An 18,864-nucleotide genomic window follows, 5' to 3' on the forward strand; every position below is an offset into this window, starting at 1 on the left:
TGAGACATTGCAGTGATGTGAATCTGAAAGGTGAGGAAAGGTCGTTAAAACAATCAACTTCTACTTATTAGGTGTTCCTAATAAGAAAACAGACTTTGCTGCACTCAGTTATCAAACTAATGGTGGAAGTAATTACGTCTATTGCTATTTTTTAATTTAAAGGTTGATCTTTATTAATCTCTTTATACTTATGAATATTCATTAGGGATCAAACATCATCATGAATTTAATCAAACAGAAAGGGAGACTCAGTTTTAATTAACTATGCCAAATTGGAATGACAAGTTTGTATTCAGCATATTGATGACAGGCTGCATGGGCAAAGGGTCACGTGACTCATAGACACCACTGTACTAATCAGGTGCATGAAGGAGGAAATGTATCTATTCCATTTTTATTTCATTCGATGCATCTAATTCCTTAAAAAGAAGAGTTCACTTTAAGGTCAAATGATTTTTTTGGTAAAAATGATGTGTCTGTCAATGTGGTCATTGATTAGAGCACATAATTGCCATTTTGATTTACATATAACTCAAGGATTATGACCAACACATATTCTCTTCTAAAAAACAAACCCAATACAACAAAATGAAGGGATTGAGAAGACTTCAAACCATTACTTACAGTAATTCTACTTCTGTATTTTACAGCAATCCACCATACAGCTTTTATTTTGAAACCCAGTGCCGGAAGCCTCGGTGCCCGTCGCTGCGCGTGCCAGTTGGAGGTGCGCGTGCCAGTTGGAGATGCGTGTTCCCGATCCGTCGGCTCACTCCTCTCCGTGAGGTGTTCGCTACGGAATATCGCTCCTTTTTTATTTTCTATAAATGGTTCTTTTTATTAATGAAGTTTTAAAAAAACATTCAGATCCTTCGGACGGGACGAGAAAAGTAACGTGGAGTTTAAATTAAGTCCAGGACTCCCGGTTCGGTTCGACTCGGCTCGGTTCGGCTCGTACCCGAGCAGAGACGATGAGGAGTTTACTCTTCGTCACGTTGTGTCTCTCTACGTGTACGCGCACGGTGAGTCCTGCTTACCCTGCATTAACGTGTTGAGATGCACACCTTGATGTGGAGAAGATCCACATTTAATTAATAAGTACAAAGTTATGGGGAATTATTTAATATACAACATTTAAATCGCTTGTGATTTTGTATTTATCTTCTAATGTTGACATTTAGGTAAGAACTTGCTCTTTGATTTTGGTAATCAGTTAATTATTTTCATCATGGATTAATTTGCTCATCACATACTCTTGCGGTGGAAGTGGTTTCCTTGTTTTGGGAGGAAATGTTTTTGGAGCAAAAACTTCCTAAATTCTTGTTAGAATTTGAATATTCGCTGTTCTAAGAAACAGAGAAAGTAGCCTGGGCTACACATGAAACTTCTAAAATAGATCCAAAGAAAAAAAGGAAGCAAGTTCAATATTTATCACACGATGTGTTTCCCGAAAAGAGCAGATTTATAAATTAAATGTTGGAATAATTATTATAAAAAATGTGCCTGATCAATATGTCATCTTGAGCTTTTCTCTACTACTGTCTGACATTTCATTGGATGAAAATATAAATCACTACACGGTAAACTATTGTTCAAGCGTTAAAGCTACATTCTGTGTAGTGACCAGCAGGGGGCGACTCCTCTGCTGCCATAGACGTCTATGAGGAAATGACTCTACTTCTGTGTAGTGACCAGCAGGGGGCGACTCCTCTGCTCCTATAGACGTCTATGAGGAAATGACTACTTCTGTGTAGTGACCAGCAGGGGGCGACTCCTCTGCTCCCATAGACGTCTATGAGGAAATGACTCTACTTCTGTGTAGTGACCAGCAGGGGGCGACTCCTCTGCTCCCATAGACGTCTATGAGGAAATGACTCTACTTCTGTGTAGTGACCAGCAGGGGGCGACTCCTCTGCTCCCATAGACGTCTATGAGGAAATGACTCTACTTCTCTCTTGATTTATTCCCTCAGTAAACATTGTAAACATGAGTTTATGGTCTCAGTCTCTAGTTTCAGGTCTTCAGCATCATGTTCTTTTAGTGAATGATGGTCCATTTAGAGTCAAACTGATGGTCCGGGTCTCGGCACAAAAAGCAGTGGGATCAACTTTGGACCGAGCTGGACTTACAGTCATTTAAATGCACTTCATATTCACATTTGAGCTTCAGCCAGTGAACCATCGGCCATGTTTGGTTTAGATCGATCTATTATTCAAACCACAGTCAACAATCAAGACAATCCATCAATCAAGGACTAATTGACTCGGCTGTAATCATCAGTCTGACATCGGGAATGAGACCATTTGTATCTAAATCCTTCTGAAGCTTAGGAACATTAATCCACAATAATCGCTAAGTTATTTCTTAAGCCATTTCTTTGAGTGAAAAGCCAAAGAAACGTCATCTTTTACTGCTTTTCACTTCCACGTGATCTTCCCACATCTCACAGACGATTCCTCAGTGAACTGTGAAAACAATGAGCAGATAACTCCACGGTGTTTCTCTTCTCGTTAACTAGGAGAAAACCGCAGGGTTTCTCTCTCCTCTCCGGATAAACAGCCCTCGTCTGACTAAAAGCAGACCTGTCCACATGTTCACATCCCCCAAACACAAATGTGAGGGTTTAATGATCCAACGGAAGGAACGCTGCAGCTGAAAGTACACAGAGCCCCCCCCCTCCCCCCCAGCCCCCCCCTCACAACACGCAGTGGATTCATAACAAAGTAAATGGACTTTGGTGTAAATGTTTGATTAGAGAGCAAATCTCTCTCAAAAGGAGGTTAATACATAATATGATGCTTCCCTGCTCAAACCAGATAAAGCTCCTTATGCCTCTCAGTTCGAGGCTACATGGCCCATACGGTTAAAACCCTAAATAAATACACACGCTTCTTCATTGTCACCTAACTTGTGGACTCGATAGTTCGCTTTCACAGGTGTTTTAACATAAACACTCATTTATCTGGCACATAACTTGTATTTGAAGTTATTTTAATCCAAACGTTAAGTCGTGTGTTACGTAACTTCTGTATTTATGTAACGCTAATCCTGTAATAATTTAAACCCAGACGTCGTCTTATTAGTCACGTGACTTCTGTACTCAAGTTACATTTAAACCCAAACCACCATCTTTTCCTCACCGGGGCAAATGGATACCTAATGACCCCCCTACATATGGTACCACAGGACGGGGACAGGTGTCCATCTTCCAGAGGACAGGGACTCAGGTGCGGGACATTTCGGTACATTGAGTCCGTCCCTCGAGCCCAAGGTCGTCCGAGAGATTTTACCTGAAGTCATTTTGCAAAACAAGAAGAGAAAATACAAAGAATCCCTGAGAGTTTAGTGCTGCGTGATGACGCAACATTTAGGTAAAAGACATCTACTGGAACACTTTTCTAGAGACATAGACCCCAACATCTGAACACTGTTAGTTTAGTGTGACATCATCATCCAGAGACTCCCCCCCCTCCCCCCCGTGACCCAGTTAAACGTGTGTTGGTCAACTTAACGTCCCCCATGTCGCCCAATGACACAAATTACTAATGCTCCTCCAGGGGAAACGTGGGGAAAAAAAGTGTTGCCGCGGCAACAGACATCGAAATATGCATTCTGATACACAAAAAACCATAGAAGGGGGAAGTTTAATCCCTTATAATTCAATATGAATTATTATTTATTAGGAGTTAGTCTAAAGCTGTGTGTGTGTCTGTGTGTGTGTGTGGAACAGACACAGCGCCCCCCTCCCCCCCCCCCCCCCCCGTCCACCAGGTGATGGGGCCGTGGAGGCAGAAAATGAAGCTCACAGGGAATCCTGCTGTATTTCTCCTAAACAACCATAGAGCAGGTTCCATATCTCTTGGTTCTCCTCCACATCAGGAGGACTGAGCTTAGGTCGGTTTGCATGTGAACATCCAGATGTTGAACTCAGTTACAAGGAGACCGCTCGGAGACATCAAAGCCTTTTGGAGATTGAGACTAAAGATGAAAAAAGTTTTAATTTGATCAAAATCTCTTGAAGTCAATGTGGAAGCGTGTTTATTTCCTCTCATTGGTTTCAGGTTACGTTGTTATCATGTTTATTCTCTTCGCTGTAACGCTTCTCAAAGTAAAATAACAGAGACGCTTCCCCTTTGGTCGAGTTAACATCATTCACTGTGACCCCCCCCCCCTTCAGGACCAACGGACCGTGAGCTCGCTGTCAGTCCGTCTGTGTTTATATTTCAGCTCTGATTTATTGCTTTAATGTGGAAACGTTGGAAAGCGTAAATTAAACAGACTGAGTGAACTTCAAATTAAAAGCGTCATGTTTTTAGATGATTATTGTTTAAAATGACTTTGTTCCATTCAAAATGGTTAATGCGCACATCATGTGACGTGGAACAATCAGAGCTTGTGTTTCTTCCATAAAGGGGAATCATTTTAGTTACTATTTGACTGTAAATGGACACATTTGATGAAGTTAGAAAAATGCCTCAGAACAATCATATATATTTTTAATTGAGCCATGACATCATTGATGGGATCCATCATCACATCTGTATCACAGGAAGCTCTGACACCAACCAGAATAAATACATCTACAATAGTACACAGGTAGTCAGAATACAATCAATAATACTTTCCCTTGAAGTGATGAAGGTCCTCAATGAGGTGGACACAATGTTCTCCCTGCCATCCCACGCTGGCCTGATGGAACCCCTCCCCCATATAATCCAGTTTGAATGAAGCTTTATTCCACTTTAACTCACATGTGGACATGAGGACCAGTAAGCAGATGTGGGGTCCATAAGATTGATTTTGCCACAGGTGGACACCCCCCTATTGCATCGTCTGTTTGATTGATTTTCTAGTTATTTCTTTATGGAACTGTTATATGTTTTTGTGCTAGGATTGATTATATATATATATATGATGAGGTAGGTGAGATTGAGGGGTGCCCCCACAGGCACTGAGGTCACCTAACGGGAGATGAAGAGAGAACAAGTGTGTGATTGGCACTTCTCCTTCATTGAGGAATAAAAGATATAAAAGATTTTTCAAAATCAACGCACGCTTGGATGTCCCGTTTTGTCGTAGTGTGCCACATAGACACCCAGCGGGGTCCCATGGAAGCACCAAGCAGAGTGGTTACCTCAGGGATGTTATTAGTCCACTCACCATATGCAGCCATGATTACGCTTCATTAGGCTTCATATGGTAGTGTTCACACTCTCTGTTTATGATACCTCTTGTTCTCCTGATGTGTGGTCTTCTCTTGTTGAAGCCAAAAGATGAAGCCAATCGATTGGATGACAACCTTGAACAAGTAAAACAACAGTAATTCATGTAGGCCTTAAAACAGTGAAAGACGTCCTCACAAAGTGGGGATGGATTTGAAACCGATCTGAGCAGGTCAAAGCGCTCTAGTTTCACAACGGGAACCTGTCTGCCGAGTGTCTGTCGCTGTGGCTTTTGTCTGGACAGCGGACCCGACCCCTGGGGGGGGGTCTGCTGGACGGGACGCCAGGTCCGACCCCGGCGATGGAAGCGAGGGCAACGCGTTCATTGGTGAAGTTAGTAGGAGGCTTTGATTAATAAACTTTGGATTTATTCCCTCGGTGAACATTGTAAACACGAGTTCTTAATGTGCTGTTCGTATTTGCACAATAAAGCTCCTAAAAATACAGGTTTATTCTAAAAGGGAATGTGTGTGGGGCAAAAATAAGTGATGAAGACTCTGCGTCTTCATCACTTATCTGACAGGAGACGTGTGGGACGTGGAACCAGGATGAGCTGCTGCAGGCCTCCAGCACTGTGATGAATGTGCACACACACACACACACACACACACACACACACGGACCTTGAACAGGTGTGGGGAACAATGGCAATTCTTTTTTTACTCTTAAAGCGCTCAGTCAAAAAAAGATGAGATTAGTGGAATGGAAAAATATTAGAAGCCATAAAAAGCAGCATCTGGCACTCCTGCATGTGTGTGTGTGTGTGTGTGTGTGTGTCTCAGACAGAGAAACGCAGTGTTTCCATCCAGCTGTCAAATAAACCGTCGTCCACATTCACTTGTAAATAAAAGTCCGATTCCGACTGGCGTGCATCCAGCTCCAAAACCATCGAGGAAAAAGAGTAATGTTCCCGTGAAAAGAAGCCATCTGTTTGTCTGTGAATAGAAGATAAAAGAATAGAATAGAAAATAAAAGAAGAGAAGAGATCAGTGTGAGCAGGAAGAAACGACATGACGGAGGAAGTCTTCTTTTTGTGTGTTGAGGAAAGAACATCATTAAAAACCCCACAACACCCCACACAATGATCAAGTCATGATCATGTATCAATGTATTTTTAATATAAACAAAAATTATATATTTTTTCTTTTTTCCCGTCACGCCCCATTGCCCTCAATGGACCAGCCGCCACTTCCTAAAAGGCACCTGTCAATCAAACGGTGGCTCCACAATGCTCCCTCCCTCCCCCCCTCCTACCCTTAACCGTGCTGGTTGTTCTTCTCCCCCCGCAGGTGGACGGGCGACATCCGACCTGTAACTTCCTGTTGGAGGTGGAGAGGGAGCGGGCGGAGTGCGTGAGGAGGCTGAGGGGGGAGGACGCGTCCAGCGGCCAAACAGGTTCAAACCTCTCTGAACAATAACAGTGTTTATGTGAATGGGAACGGGTGCAGGTAAAGTGTCGCAGGGAGGACGAGCCTCGCTGAGCATGAACGAGAAGGTGTAAACAGCTTCAAAGTGATGAAGCAAAAAAGGAAAGGATGAACAGGAGGGATCAAACGAGGAAGTCAAGAAAGCGAGGAGGGAGGAACCATGAAGGTGGGAGGACAGAACTAAGGGCAGAAGTGTTTCTCACATTCTTCGTAATTCTTGTTTCTGTCCATTTATACTCGACTCTTGTGGCCGTGTTCTTGCACACAACAACGCAAACGGGACCCTGCATGGATGAAGAGTTCTGCTAAAAGTGTGGAGCCGAATCCAGGTCACAAGTTCTGTTCATTTCGCCGAAACCAAAAAAAAATAATAACAGTGAATATCAAAAAATAAAAACAAGTGAAGAATGAAAAAAAGTATTTTATTAAAAACAATATATAGAATTGAGTCAAAACTATATTCACCCCCAAAATATTTTTCGTCCACTTATTTTTATATTGAATACAGTGTTTTTCAACAACTAAAACTTAAACTTTCAGGTTCACCTTTTTTTTCTTCTTCAAATGAACAACACTTTTGACCTGGATTTGGCTGCATGGAGCCGTGTGATTGGTCGACTTGGACTTCAGGGACTCCTTTCACCCGCCTCACCGTCTCCACTCAGCCATCAATGAGCCGAGCGCTCATTCTGCCATCAGCCCCTCTGCACCCATTAGGAGCTGGAAGATCTATTTTGGGTTTGTTTGGTTATTGTCAGTGGGCGGGGGAGGGGGGGGGGGTTCTATTCATCTCCTCCCTCGTATTCTGCACTGAGAGCATCCAGATCCTTGACACGTTTGTGTGATTCAAGGAAAAGTGTCCAAAACGCTTAATGAGGAGCGTGTGGGGTTCAAAGAGAACCTCCTCCTTCCTTCAATATGATGTAATATTTCATCCTTCAGTTTAGTTATGTGAATATCAGCATTATTTAACTCTATTGTAACCCGAGACCTCCTCCAGTTTAAATCACTCTTTCCTGTAAGATAATCAGAGTGAAGGCCTCTGGCATGTTCAGTTCATCCCTCCATCGCGTGTGAACCAATGAAAACCTTACGTGTCACAGGGAGCGACGACCCAGTTAAAACGACAGAACCCGCATGCAGAGGAACGTGGGACAGCATTGCATGCTGGGAGCGGACGGCAGTCGGACAGACCGTCACCATCCCGTGTCCCCGAGTCCTCACCACTGTGTTCGGCAGGAACGGTGCGTCGCTTTTATCTGCTTTGGATTCATGGATTCATTTGTATCATGCTTCATTGGATTGATGTGCCTGTGTGTGTGTGTGTGTGTGTGTGTGCGTGTGTGTGTGCGTGTGTGTGTGTGTGTGTCCCTGAGGATCATGGGTCCCACCACAAAGGAGGACAAAGTGAACCTTTCCTCCTAAAGTCTCCCCACGCGGCCCTTCAGCCGCTGACCCTGTAGCCTTCGATCGCTTCACTCACTCACTCACTCACTCACTCACTCACTCACTCCAAACCCCCGAGGCTGGGGAGGGGGGCTTCTTTTCGGTTTTATCCCCAGCCAGGGACCAGATGGCTGCTGATTGATGACTCGCGTTACGTCTCTGCAGACAGACGTGCAGAGAGTGTTTATGGAAAGTGAGCGTGGGCTTGGACCCGCTTGGACCCGCTTGGACCCGCTTGGACCCGCTTGGAGTAACGAGCTCCAGGGACAGGAGCGCATTCTTCTTGAAGTGGTCCCCACTGGGTTTTGTAAATGTCTTTGTGATGTCTCACGTTAGATTGTTAACCGCGGTGACTTCATGTACAGCGTTGTGGTCTTAAGTCTGAAGGGTTGTGAGATGATTTATGTGAAAAAACAGGACTCTAATGCACAAACCAAAAGTCTATGATAAAATGTCTCCACTTCTCTCTGGATTTATTCCCTCAGTAAGATTGTAAACATGAGTTTATGGTCTCAGTCTTCTCTAATACAGCATGATGTTCATTCACATTTAAATCATGGTCCTTGTAGTCAAACAGACCACGAAACGGGATGATTTGGGGGTTCAAAGCTAGAAATAGATCACATGGTGCACAGTAGATCTACTACATTAAAGTGCTGTTCAGCCTTTTCTTCCTCGGTTCCTCCGCTGAAGGTGCGACGACACGAGGGCGGGACGACCTTAGATTTGGAGCGATGACCCGTCTGTCTCCGTCTCCCCCAGGTAACATCAGCAGGACGTGCACGCCGGCGGGGTGGTCCGACGTCTTCCCCAACATCACCAGCGCGTGCGGCTCGGAGGCCGCCCAGGACCAGGTGAAGGCCCCGCCCCCACGCCGCCTTCCTCTGGGTCGGACGTCCCCTGATAACGCGGCCCGTTAGTGGAGGGGGAGGGGGGGTGGTTGTTAATGAACACGGGGATCTTTAAAAAGGTCGATACGCCCAACGGCAGTGTGCTGCAGCGTTAAATGGGTGAAGGTCGTGGGTTCTACAGAGGTTTGACTTCATGAGAGATGTAGACAAGTTATGGACCAACTGCACATTCGCCTTGTTCATCTTGTCTTATCGCCACTCAAAAACTGCTTTGTGTTTCATATTTTGGTATTAATGTTGATTAATGTTAATTAATGTTGATGTGATTTACTGCCGCGGACTCCTCGTCTCTGATTGGTCGCACGGTGATTCCTCCTCCTACCTTTCCTAAAGTTGTTTTTATCGGGTTCAGGAGAACGTTTGTCCTTGTTTGTGCCAGGGGGAGATAATTGCTCCCCCCCCCCCACGGCCCCCCCTCTTCCATCGGGCCGCGACTGAATCCCCCTTTGTGCTCGTTAAACTGATGCTTCCCGCCATCCTCCTTTCTCACTCGTTCTGTCACATCTTCACCTGTTCTCTTTAGCATGGATTTCACCCCAAACATCCTGAGCAACACCCCCCTCCGCCCCCCCACTCCAGCGGTTACACCTCAGCCCAACAGTGGAAGAAGAAAAGATGCATTTCTTTGGTGCAGATTGGTTTAGTTTTAGCTTAGTTTATTTTGCACAATTTGAGAAAACAGAAAGACAACATAAATAAATCATATCACAGTTATGCTGGAAACTTACTGTATATATATATACAGTAAGTTTCCAGCATAACTGTGATATTATATATATATATATATATATATATATATACTCAGCCTGTATAATATCACAACTTTACAATATTATTAAAATACATGAGATGTGACTACTTTATATTGATGAAATTCACAAAACATTACCAACAACAAATGAAAAAACTCCTCATGTTGTGGAGAAATGACATGTGAAAAGATTTAAAGGCAAGAACTTGTGTGGTTGAGTGAAAAAGGAACATCTCTCACACAGTTTCCATGAAAACAACCCTTTTGGTGGAGAAACCCGATCAGAAGTAAAAGACTAAAATCTTTTAGATGATTTAAGGAATCTTTATTTTCAACCTTTTCTTTTTGTGTTATTTCTGACTTTAGCCGTCTCTGGTTCCTCTGTTTACAGCTTTCATTACGTGAGTCAAAGGAATCTGGCCGTGTCACAGATTAGTCGCCGTTTGTGTGTTTTTGTCTTCACATGGAAGACTTCATTGTGGAATCGAGCGTCCTGTCAGCAGGTTCACTTTGTTCCTTTGGCTGCTTGTGTGTCACGAATGGCATCGCTGAATCGAGCATTGTGAAGGCCTGCCCCCCCCCCCTCGATCCCCCCAATGTTATAAACTCCCCCCCTCAATTCAGCTCAGCCCAAATTAGTAGGCCTCAATGGCAACGAATTCTGCAAATGTTGCCAAAGCCAGCATAATTTTAATCATATTACATCGACTAATACTGAACATTTTGATTTAAAAGTCTTATCGATCTATCTTCTTATCTATCCAACCATCCATCTGTCGTTCCGTCTATCTACCCATCCCTAGATATATTTCTATCCAACCATCCATCTGTCGTTCCATCTATCTACCCATCCCTAGATATATATCTATCTACCCATCCATCTATCGTTCTGTCTATCTACCCATCCCTAGATATATATCTATCCAACCATCCATCTGTCGTTCCGTCTATCTACCCATCCCTAGATATATATCTATCTACCCATCCATCTATCGTTCTGTCTATCTACCCATCCCTAGATATATATCTATCCAACCATCCATCTGTCGTTTCGTCTATCTACCCATCCCTAGATATATATCTATCTACCCATCCATATATCGTTCTGTCTATCTACCCATCCCTAGATATATATCTATCCAACCATCCATCTGTCGTTCCGTCTATCTACCCATCGATAGATATATATCTATCCAACCATCCATCTGTCGTTCCGTCTATCTACCCATCCCTAGATATATATCTATCTACCCATCCATCTATCGTTCTGTCTATCTACCCATCCCTAGATATATTTCTATCCAACCATCCATCTGTCGTTCCATCTATCTACCCATCCCTAGATATATATCTATCTACCCATCCATCTATCGTTCTGTCTATCTACCCATCCCTAGATATATATCTATCCAACCATCCATCTGTCGTTCCGTCTATCTACCCATCCCTAGATATATATCTATCTACCCATCCATCTATCGTTCTGTCTATCTACCCATCCCTAGATATATATCTATCCAACCATCCATCTGTCGTTTCGTCTATCTACCCATCCCTAGATATATATCTATCTACCCATCCATATATCGTTCTGTCTATCTACCCATCCCTAGATATATATCTATCCAACCATCCATCTGTCGTTCCGTCTATCTACCCATCGATAGATATATATCTATCCAACCATCCATCTGTCGTTCCGTCTATCTACCCATCGATAGATATATATCTATCCAACCATCCATCTGTCGTTCCGTCTATCTACCCATCGATAGATATATATCTATCCAACCATCCATCTGTCGTTCCGTCTATCTACCCATCGATAGATATATATCTATCCAACCATCCATCTGTCGTTCTGTCTATCTACCCATCCCTAGATATACATCTATCTACCCATCCATCTGTCGTTCCGTCTATCATCTATCCAACCATCCATCTGTCGTTCCGTCTGTCTACCCCGCTCTAGATATAAATCCATCTATCCGTATCTATCTACGTATCTACTATGTGTGTAGTTTGCATACAGGTGCTGCCTTCAATGTCCGACAACAGCAGGACAGCCCCGCTGGCTCAGGTCTCTGAAGGTCTGACCCAGTTCCTCTGCTCTCTCCATCTCTCCAGCTTGTCTTCTACATGCTGGTGAAGACGTTGTACACTCTGGGTCACAGCCTGTCTTTGATCGCCCTCACCACTGGGAGCGCCATCCTCTGCCTGTTCCGGTAAGACCACAGAGACCAAAACACAGTAACGTCACACGAAGTGAAGGCCTCGGTGGTAATGGTGTGGAAGCTGACTAGAGACCATGTTAGGATGGTGAGAAAGCTCGTTAAAAATAATCAACCTTGTTCTGGAAACAAATGTCTCTTGCCACATAATAGCGAGAATGTAATCGCATGGAAAAAAAACATCCCTCTGTGTAAAGGCCTTAACGAGAAAAAACAATAAACCAGCATGGAAACAACAACAAATTGTCTAATTACAGAAGATGAAGGCTGGTGTTAATTGGAAGCTCATTTTTAGTTATTTGTTCCCCGCTGCTTGACGTTTCAGGCGAGCCTCGGGAAGTTTAATTTGTTTTTAAATGAACAGAAATTGCCAATTGGCCACATCTCAAATTTTCTGATTTATCTTTAATTGGTATAAGTTTGTGTGTGTGTGTGTGACAGCCTCTCGTGTTACGGCTTAATTGGATTTGGTTTTATTCAGTTTGTTAATTTCGAGTATGTTAATTGGAGCTGTTTTTCTCACCCTTCTGTTTGGGTAAATTTTACTGTAAAACACAGCTCAAAGGTTTCAAATGAACAAAACTACTTTTTATATAATAATATATTTTAAGAGCTCATTTATCACATTACTTTACACAGTTTATTAGTTCTATACTTTTTGGTTTTGATACTAAAACTACCAAATTAGTGTGTGGGTGAAACAATGGTCTGGTTCACCAGTCTTGGTCTGGGTCTTGATAGAGTCCGGTCTGGGTCTTGACCTCTTCTCAACCCCTTAAAGTGTTGGTCCATCTCGGTCTTGATAGAGTCCGGCCTTGGTCTTTGTTTAGGTGATCACAACACTGCCTCATGCAGTAATCATAACTAAAGATCATTTGACGCAGTTTTGTTGATGCTGTCGATGAACCGCCATGTGCCGTAAGGTAACGCGTTCTAGCTCCTTAATCTGTACGTTGTGCATCTCTACAGGAAGCTTCACTGCACCAGAAACTACATCCACCTCAACCTCTTCTTCTCCTTCGTCCTGAGGGCCGTGGCCGTGCTGGTGAAAGACGACATCCTCTTCAACCGAACCTCGCAGTGCTCCAACCAGCCGTCACTGGTGAGTTCCCCCTTAAGGTCCCCCTTAAGGTCCCCGGTGACCTCAGCACTCGATGCATTGCACACTCCTCAGTTTGTGCAATGCATTGTGTGAATAAGGTTTTACAGAAATGAGACTTAATACTTTGCTAAATACGTCCGGAGCTGAAATGTTTGACCTTTGTGTACTTTAGGCGGGATGTAAAGCCAGCCTGGTGTTCTTCCAGTACTTCATCATGGCCAACTTCTTCTGGCTGCTGGTGGAGGGTCTGTACCTCCACACGCTGCTGGTCGTCATCTTCTCAGAGAACCAACACTTTGTTGTCTACATGTTCATCGGCTGGGGTGACCTTTTACGCATTTTCGGCCTTTCCCATGTTCCCAAAGTAATTTTCTTAACTCTTGAAAGTGGCTGAGTAGACGGAATAAAACTGTTTCAATTATGTCACATGACCTTTCTCTGTATTAGTTTGATTGTATTTTGTTGTTAATTTGGTTACATTTGCAACAGACTACACATTTAAAGTATGATTGCATTGAAACCACATATATTTTATTAAATCTTTACTATTCCCATCGTTAGTGAATAAACAAGTCATGGTTTATGATATAAGATTTGAAATGTTGTTTCTCGCAGGGATCCCCACGGTGTTTGTCTCTGCGTGGGTGATGACGAGGATTTATCTGGAGGACACGGGGTGAGTGATCATACCCTTCCATTGCGTTATATACATTAAATCTGTTGGAATCTGAAAAACATTTGTTCTCTGTTTAATTATCATCAGTATTTGTTTTTGTGGATGCATAGACGCACACCACATACTCCTTATCTTCTGTTGCAGTGATTGCATTTAATTACATTAATTACATTTCATTAATTAGATTACTCTGTTTTCTGGGGGAAGACACATCTTCTCTGTGTCAAAGAGCATTAAAATGATTCATTTGAATGTTTTTTCACTGAGTTGTTGTTATTATCGGCTCGGCTTCTGCTGCAAATAGTTTCAGCTCAACAGTGAGCGGGAAAGATGAAGCTTTTAAGTGTGAAAACACATTTAAAAACATCTTTCAGACACATGATAAATGGTGTGAGGTGCATTAAAAAATAGACTTGACCTGAGGAGTCAAATTAATATTATGAGACAAATATTAACTCTTGAGACATGAAGTTAGTCTGGAGTGAAATCTGACATCTCAGATTTGAAACTTTTTTTGAGATTTTAAGTCAAATTACGTATTTTAATACCAGAAATCTTGAATATTTTATCATCATGGCCTTTTTTTGTGTGATTGATTTGCCCTTGTCCATATTTGTAGCATAAATGTAGCATGTAGCATCCTGGTTCTCCTTCCACACGTTTGTTGGTAGGCTTCATTGGAACGAAACTCCTTCAAATCACATCCGCAGGCTGATTCCTTTACTTTCACGTTAGATTTAAAAGGGAATGTTCATAGTTACAGAATAAATACCCCAATGTAGCCAAATGGGCGATGATACTTACGTCAAGGTTATCGACGTTGCCCTCAGGTGCTGGGAGAGAAATGACAACCCGATTCCCAACTGGGTGATCAACGGACCAATCGGGTTCTCCATCATGGTAGGTTGAGCTTCGTTGCTGTTTGTCAGAGAGAAGCAGTCCCAGGAGGACAGAAATAGATGCACTGACCTCGTGTTCGATGGATAATGGTGATGGGGAGGAACCGCCTGGAATCAGAGGGGACTTTCTGAAACACTCTGGATAATTAGTTGCACTATTAAGTTGATATATGAACTCTAAAAGATGGGACAAAGTGATTGGTTTCTTGTGTAAAGTGTTAACACACTTAATGACCTCGGAGCAAACAGTCTTTCAACAGAGAAACAGCAGCTTCAGGCAACAACATCATTTTTTAAATGCAACAGAACAAAGACGCCTTCACTCTTCGCTCTTTTGATAAGTTTCCGTCTTCACTTTTCATTTATGGCTTTCTGTGGGCTGAAAACTGTCCAGCGCTGCAACAATAACCCCCCCGGTGTGTTTTTCTAACCCTCCCCAGGAAGTCTGATCGCTCCATTGTTTTTCCTCCCCGTATCCCAGGTGAACTTCATCCTCTTCATCAGCATCATTAGGATCCTGGTTCAGAAGCTGAGGTGTCCAGACGTGGGCGGCAACGACCAATCACAGTACAGGTAGCTCACCGGGGGGCCCGGGCGCTACACCTGCTCGTCGGTCCGTGTACGCCGGCGTAGATGAGTCAGCAAAAAAAAAAAACATGAGGGGATCATGGGAGCCGCGCAGAGCGTTTTCTTCTGCTCTGTGTTCCTTTAAGTCTGAAGCGATGCGTCGAACCTCGGAGCGTTGAGGTGTGAGCGGAGCAGGTGGAGTTGGAGATTCAGAGTCTGTGAATGGGAAGCGTCGTCTCGGATCTCTGCCCCCAAACGTCGGGACAGCGGGACCTTTTACGGGAAACCACAGGTTGGTGTCGTGCAGCAGGAATGATCTGTCGCTGTTCTTCTCTCAGGAGGTTGGCCAAATCCACTCTGCTGCTCATCCCTCTGTTCGGGATCCACTACGTGGTCTTCGTTTCTCTCAGTGAATCCATCGCAGAAGCTTATAAAATATTCTTTGACCTGGCCCTCGGATCCTTTCAGGTGCTGTTTCATTAGTCCCTTCAACCTCAATGTTATTGTACTTAAACACTAATAAATGGATGGATTGGGTTTACTATTTAAATGTGGAATCACTTGGTCTTTTTAACACTGCTGTGTGGTTTTCTTCAGGGTCTGGTGGTGGCCATTCTCTACTGTTTCCTAAACAGTGAGGTAAGCTTTACTGGGGTTCAGGACTGTGAAGGTCGACCTTTAAATCAGCAGCAATTTACATGAAAGTCATTTTAGCATTTATTTTCAGAAAGGAGAGAAACTAAATCAAATATTTTTCTCCTTTTGTCGGAGATGTACTTGTGGCAAAATGTCCTTCTTTAGATTTATTTAGCTAACAATACGTTAAAAATACTACTAATCATACCATTCATCATGAGCACACACGAGTGGTTCGGTACAGTTATTCATGTTTGTTCTCTACTTTTGCAGGTTCAGGGCGAGCTAAAGAGAAAATGGCAGAGTGTGTGTCTGAACTGCCGCCTGAGCAGAGACCAGCTCCTCCACAGCACCTTCGCCTCCAGGAACGGCTCAGAGCACACAGCCCAGTTTCACCGCACCTCCCGGACCCAGTCCATCCTGCAGTCCGAGACCACCGTGCTGTGAGGACCGGAGGGGTCCGTTAACAGCAAACTGCCCCCCAGCGCCAATAGATTTTATAAAAGGATTTTCACACAAAGTTGAGATGGAGGAACACGAGGTCTAAAGGTTTCAGCTTTACGAATCTCTGCGGCCCTTCAAAATGTACCTGAAGTAGACCTGAAGCAGTTCTGATCCGTCCTGTGAGGGCGGGTTTTGTGCTGAGAAAGAACCATTTTCTTTTAATTTGGGTTAACCGTGTCTTTGTCTCTTTGGTGTCCTCATATTTTGTCCGATTTACCTCCATCTGTGAGGTAAGTCGCCCCCTGCTGGTCACCATGCAGAATGCAGCTTTAACGCTTCAACCGTAGTCACATTGTTGTGTGAGTCAGGTACAACGCTGGCATCGGATGTCTCAACAAATAACACAAAACAGGACGTTGAGGGAAAAGTACAAAGATCTCTGGTGTAAAGAAATAATGGCGTTTTTACATCAGGAGGGAACGCAACTAAATGAAGATGTTCTACCCTGAGCCAATGGTGGTTTCTTTTAAATAACCGTGACCACCTTTATGTGCCTGTTCTTGACTGATTGTACTTTTGAAGTTTTTAAAGTTTTGGAAGAAAATTACAAATAAAATTGTTTTGATTGAAACGCTTGATGGACAAGTAACATACTTTTTGGTTCAATGTGAGAGCAAAACAATCCGCTAAGAAGAGAAAAAACCCTCAACCCAGCGTCAGAAAAGCAGGTGAAAGGGTGAGTTTTCCGAGCAAATGCAGGTTGAAGCGTTCATTCCAGCTTCCCTCCATCTGGAGCTTGAAGCTTGTTAGAATCGCTGAAGGGAACAATACAAAAACAGGGTTCTTTTTGCAACTCTGACCATCGGCATCACGCTGAGAAGTGGTGTTCATGCTCCAAAACCTGCATCGGGTTCTGATTCTGTACCACCTGCTGTTGGTTTGTTGAGCGAATTCATATTCAGAGTTGACCTCCATTATGCTGAGTATGACGTCCTTGTTAGACACTTGTATTTTGTCGAGAGACACCTTGAATGTGATGCAAAAGATGATTGATAAAGGCTTTGTGAGCACTGCACTGTGTAGACGTTGCTCTTTAATGTGTGTGTGCAGACACTTAAGCTCGTCAGCATTGTTTAAAAGCTGCAACAGCGTCTGTTATTTAGGGCCAAGTCGTCCTCATGGGACCATTTAAGGCTCTCGCAGCAGAAACTGGTTATTATGGTGATAACCGAGTGATGTAAACACAGCATCAAACTACATCTGTGTGGTGTGACAAGACCCGTGAAAGGCTGTCATTACATCCTGCTGCTCATGTCCTGCTCATGATGATTACTTATTAATAAAGGTGGCCTTCTGAATGAGCGGGGGGGGTGGGGGGGGGGGGGTAAGGAAGCTTCTCTCACTCATCTAACAGCAGGAGACTGCAACCTTCAGCCATTTACACGAATGTCTAGGAGGAAAGAAACACCTTCAGCCTTAAAATACTGACAGAAAATAGTTTTTTGTATTAAAACTGTTACAACAAGCACGGCCCCAGGGACACGAGAGACATGACACTACAAAATAAAACGGGACATGAACCCAAACCGCGACAAAAACTCTGGATTGTTAAAACTGTTGCTTCTAAACGTGAGTTAAATATTTTGCAGTTTGAAAGCAGAGACTTTTTTCCTCTCCTTACTGACGATGTTCGCAGCTTCGAGCTGTTGCTCTTTTTCAAACCACAGTTGTTAAAAATCTGCCTGTGAGTAAACGTTCTGGTCCCATGAAATCCTCCCCAGGTTAGAGCTCTGAGGCTTTCAGGGGGATCTGGTGACATGATGAGAGTCGGATGCCTCCTCATCCTGCTCTCACTCTGCTTCTCGTTAAACCAGAGGCACACGTGTGAAGGCCGTCCCTTCGCTCTGATGGCGTGAGACTGTTTGTGTGTGTGTTCGCTGGTCTGATGTTTGATTTAATGGTGCTCTGATTGGTCAATGCCAGCGTTCATCAGAGGGAAAATAAAGCTCAGGCAAATGCAAAAGATGCAAATAGACTTGTTCGGTTTTGGGGGGCGTTTTATACACAAAACCTTTGCATTGTGGATTTAGTTAAATAGACGATGGCTCGTTTGTTTTTAGAGAGTCTGAAAAAAATTAAGTATTCAGGTGGGGAAATGATTGCTAATTATTTGAAGAAGAAGAATAAACCGAAATGTGAAAACTATTAAATGTCTTTTAGTATTTATGGAACACATACATATATATGTATATATATATATTCTCTTTCCTTTCGTAACACAGAGGATGAAATCCAGTGAAATGAGGTTTCCTGTCACTCAAATGTGGGGAGGATGTGTCTGACGGAGCTCCGAGGGGAGGCGACGCAGTCTGTGTGTGTGTGTGTGTGTGTGTGTGTGTGTGTGTGTAACTGAGTGCTGGTCGATTGGGGGGCGTGACCTTGCCGGCGTTCAAAGGTCACAGGGCGGAGCTCACAGGGGGTCAGCGGCTGTCACTCAGCCGAATCTGTTGAAAAGAGAGTGGAATGAATCACGAGCGCTTGTGGAGCTTTTA

The 18,864-nt window shown here is 43.5% G+C and overlaps 1 protein-coding gene across 1 annotated transcript; it reads left to right on the forward strand.

Annotated features, from left to right (window-relative positions):
- The first annotated feature begins 738 nt into the window (after positions 1-738).
- vipr2 (vasoactive intestinal peptide receptor 2) lies at positions 739-17,632 on the forward strand. Its single transcript, XM_037457962.2, has 13 exons — positions 739-1,022; positions 6,512-6,617; positions 7,753-7,893; positions 8,858-8,949; positions 11,885-11,982; positions 12,958-13,090; positions 13,263-13,413; positions 13,706-13,766; positions 14,597-14,666; positions 15,147-15,238; positions 15,571-15,700; positions 15,830-15,871; positions 16,142-17,632. Exons 1-13 carry the CDS (start codon positions 972-974, stop codon positions 16,313-16,315), a joined length of 1,341 nt encoding a protein of 446 aa, XP_037313859.2. The 5' UTR covers positions 739-971; the 3' UTR covers positions 16,316-17,632.
- The last annotated feature ends 1,232 nt before the right edge of the window (positions 17,633-18,864 follow it).

The sequence above is a fragment of the Pungitius pungitius genome, chromosome 15 (genome assembly GCF_949316345.1).
Source record: "Pungitius pungitius chromosome 15, fPunPun2.1, whole genome shotgun sequence".
Taxonomy (NCBI): Eukaryota; Metazoa; Chordata; class Actinopteri; order Perciformes; family Gasterosteidae; genus Pungitius; species Pungitius pungitius.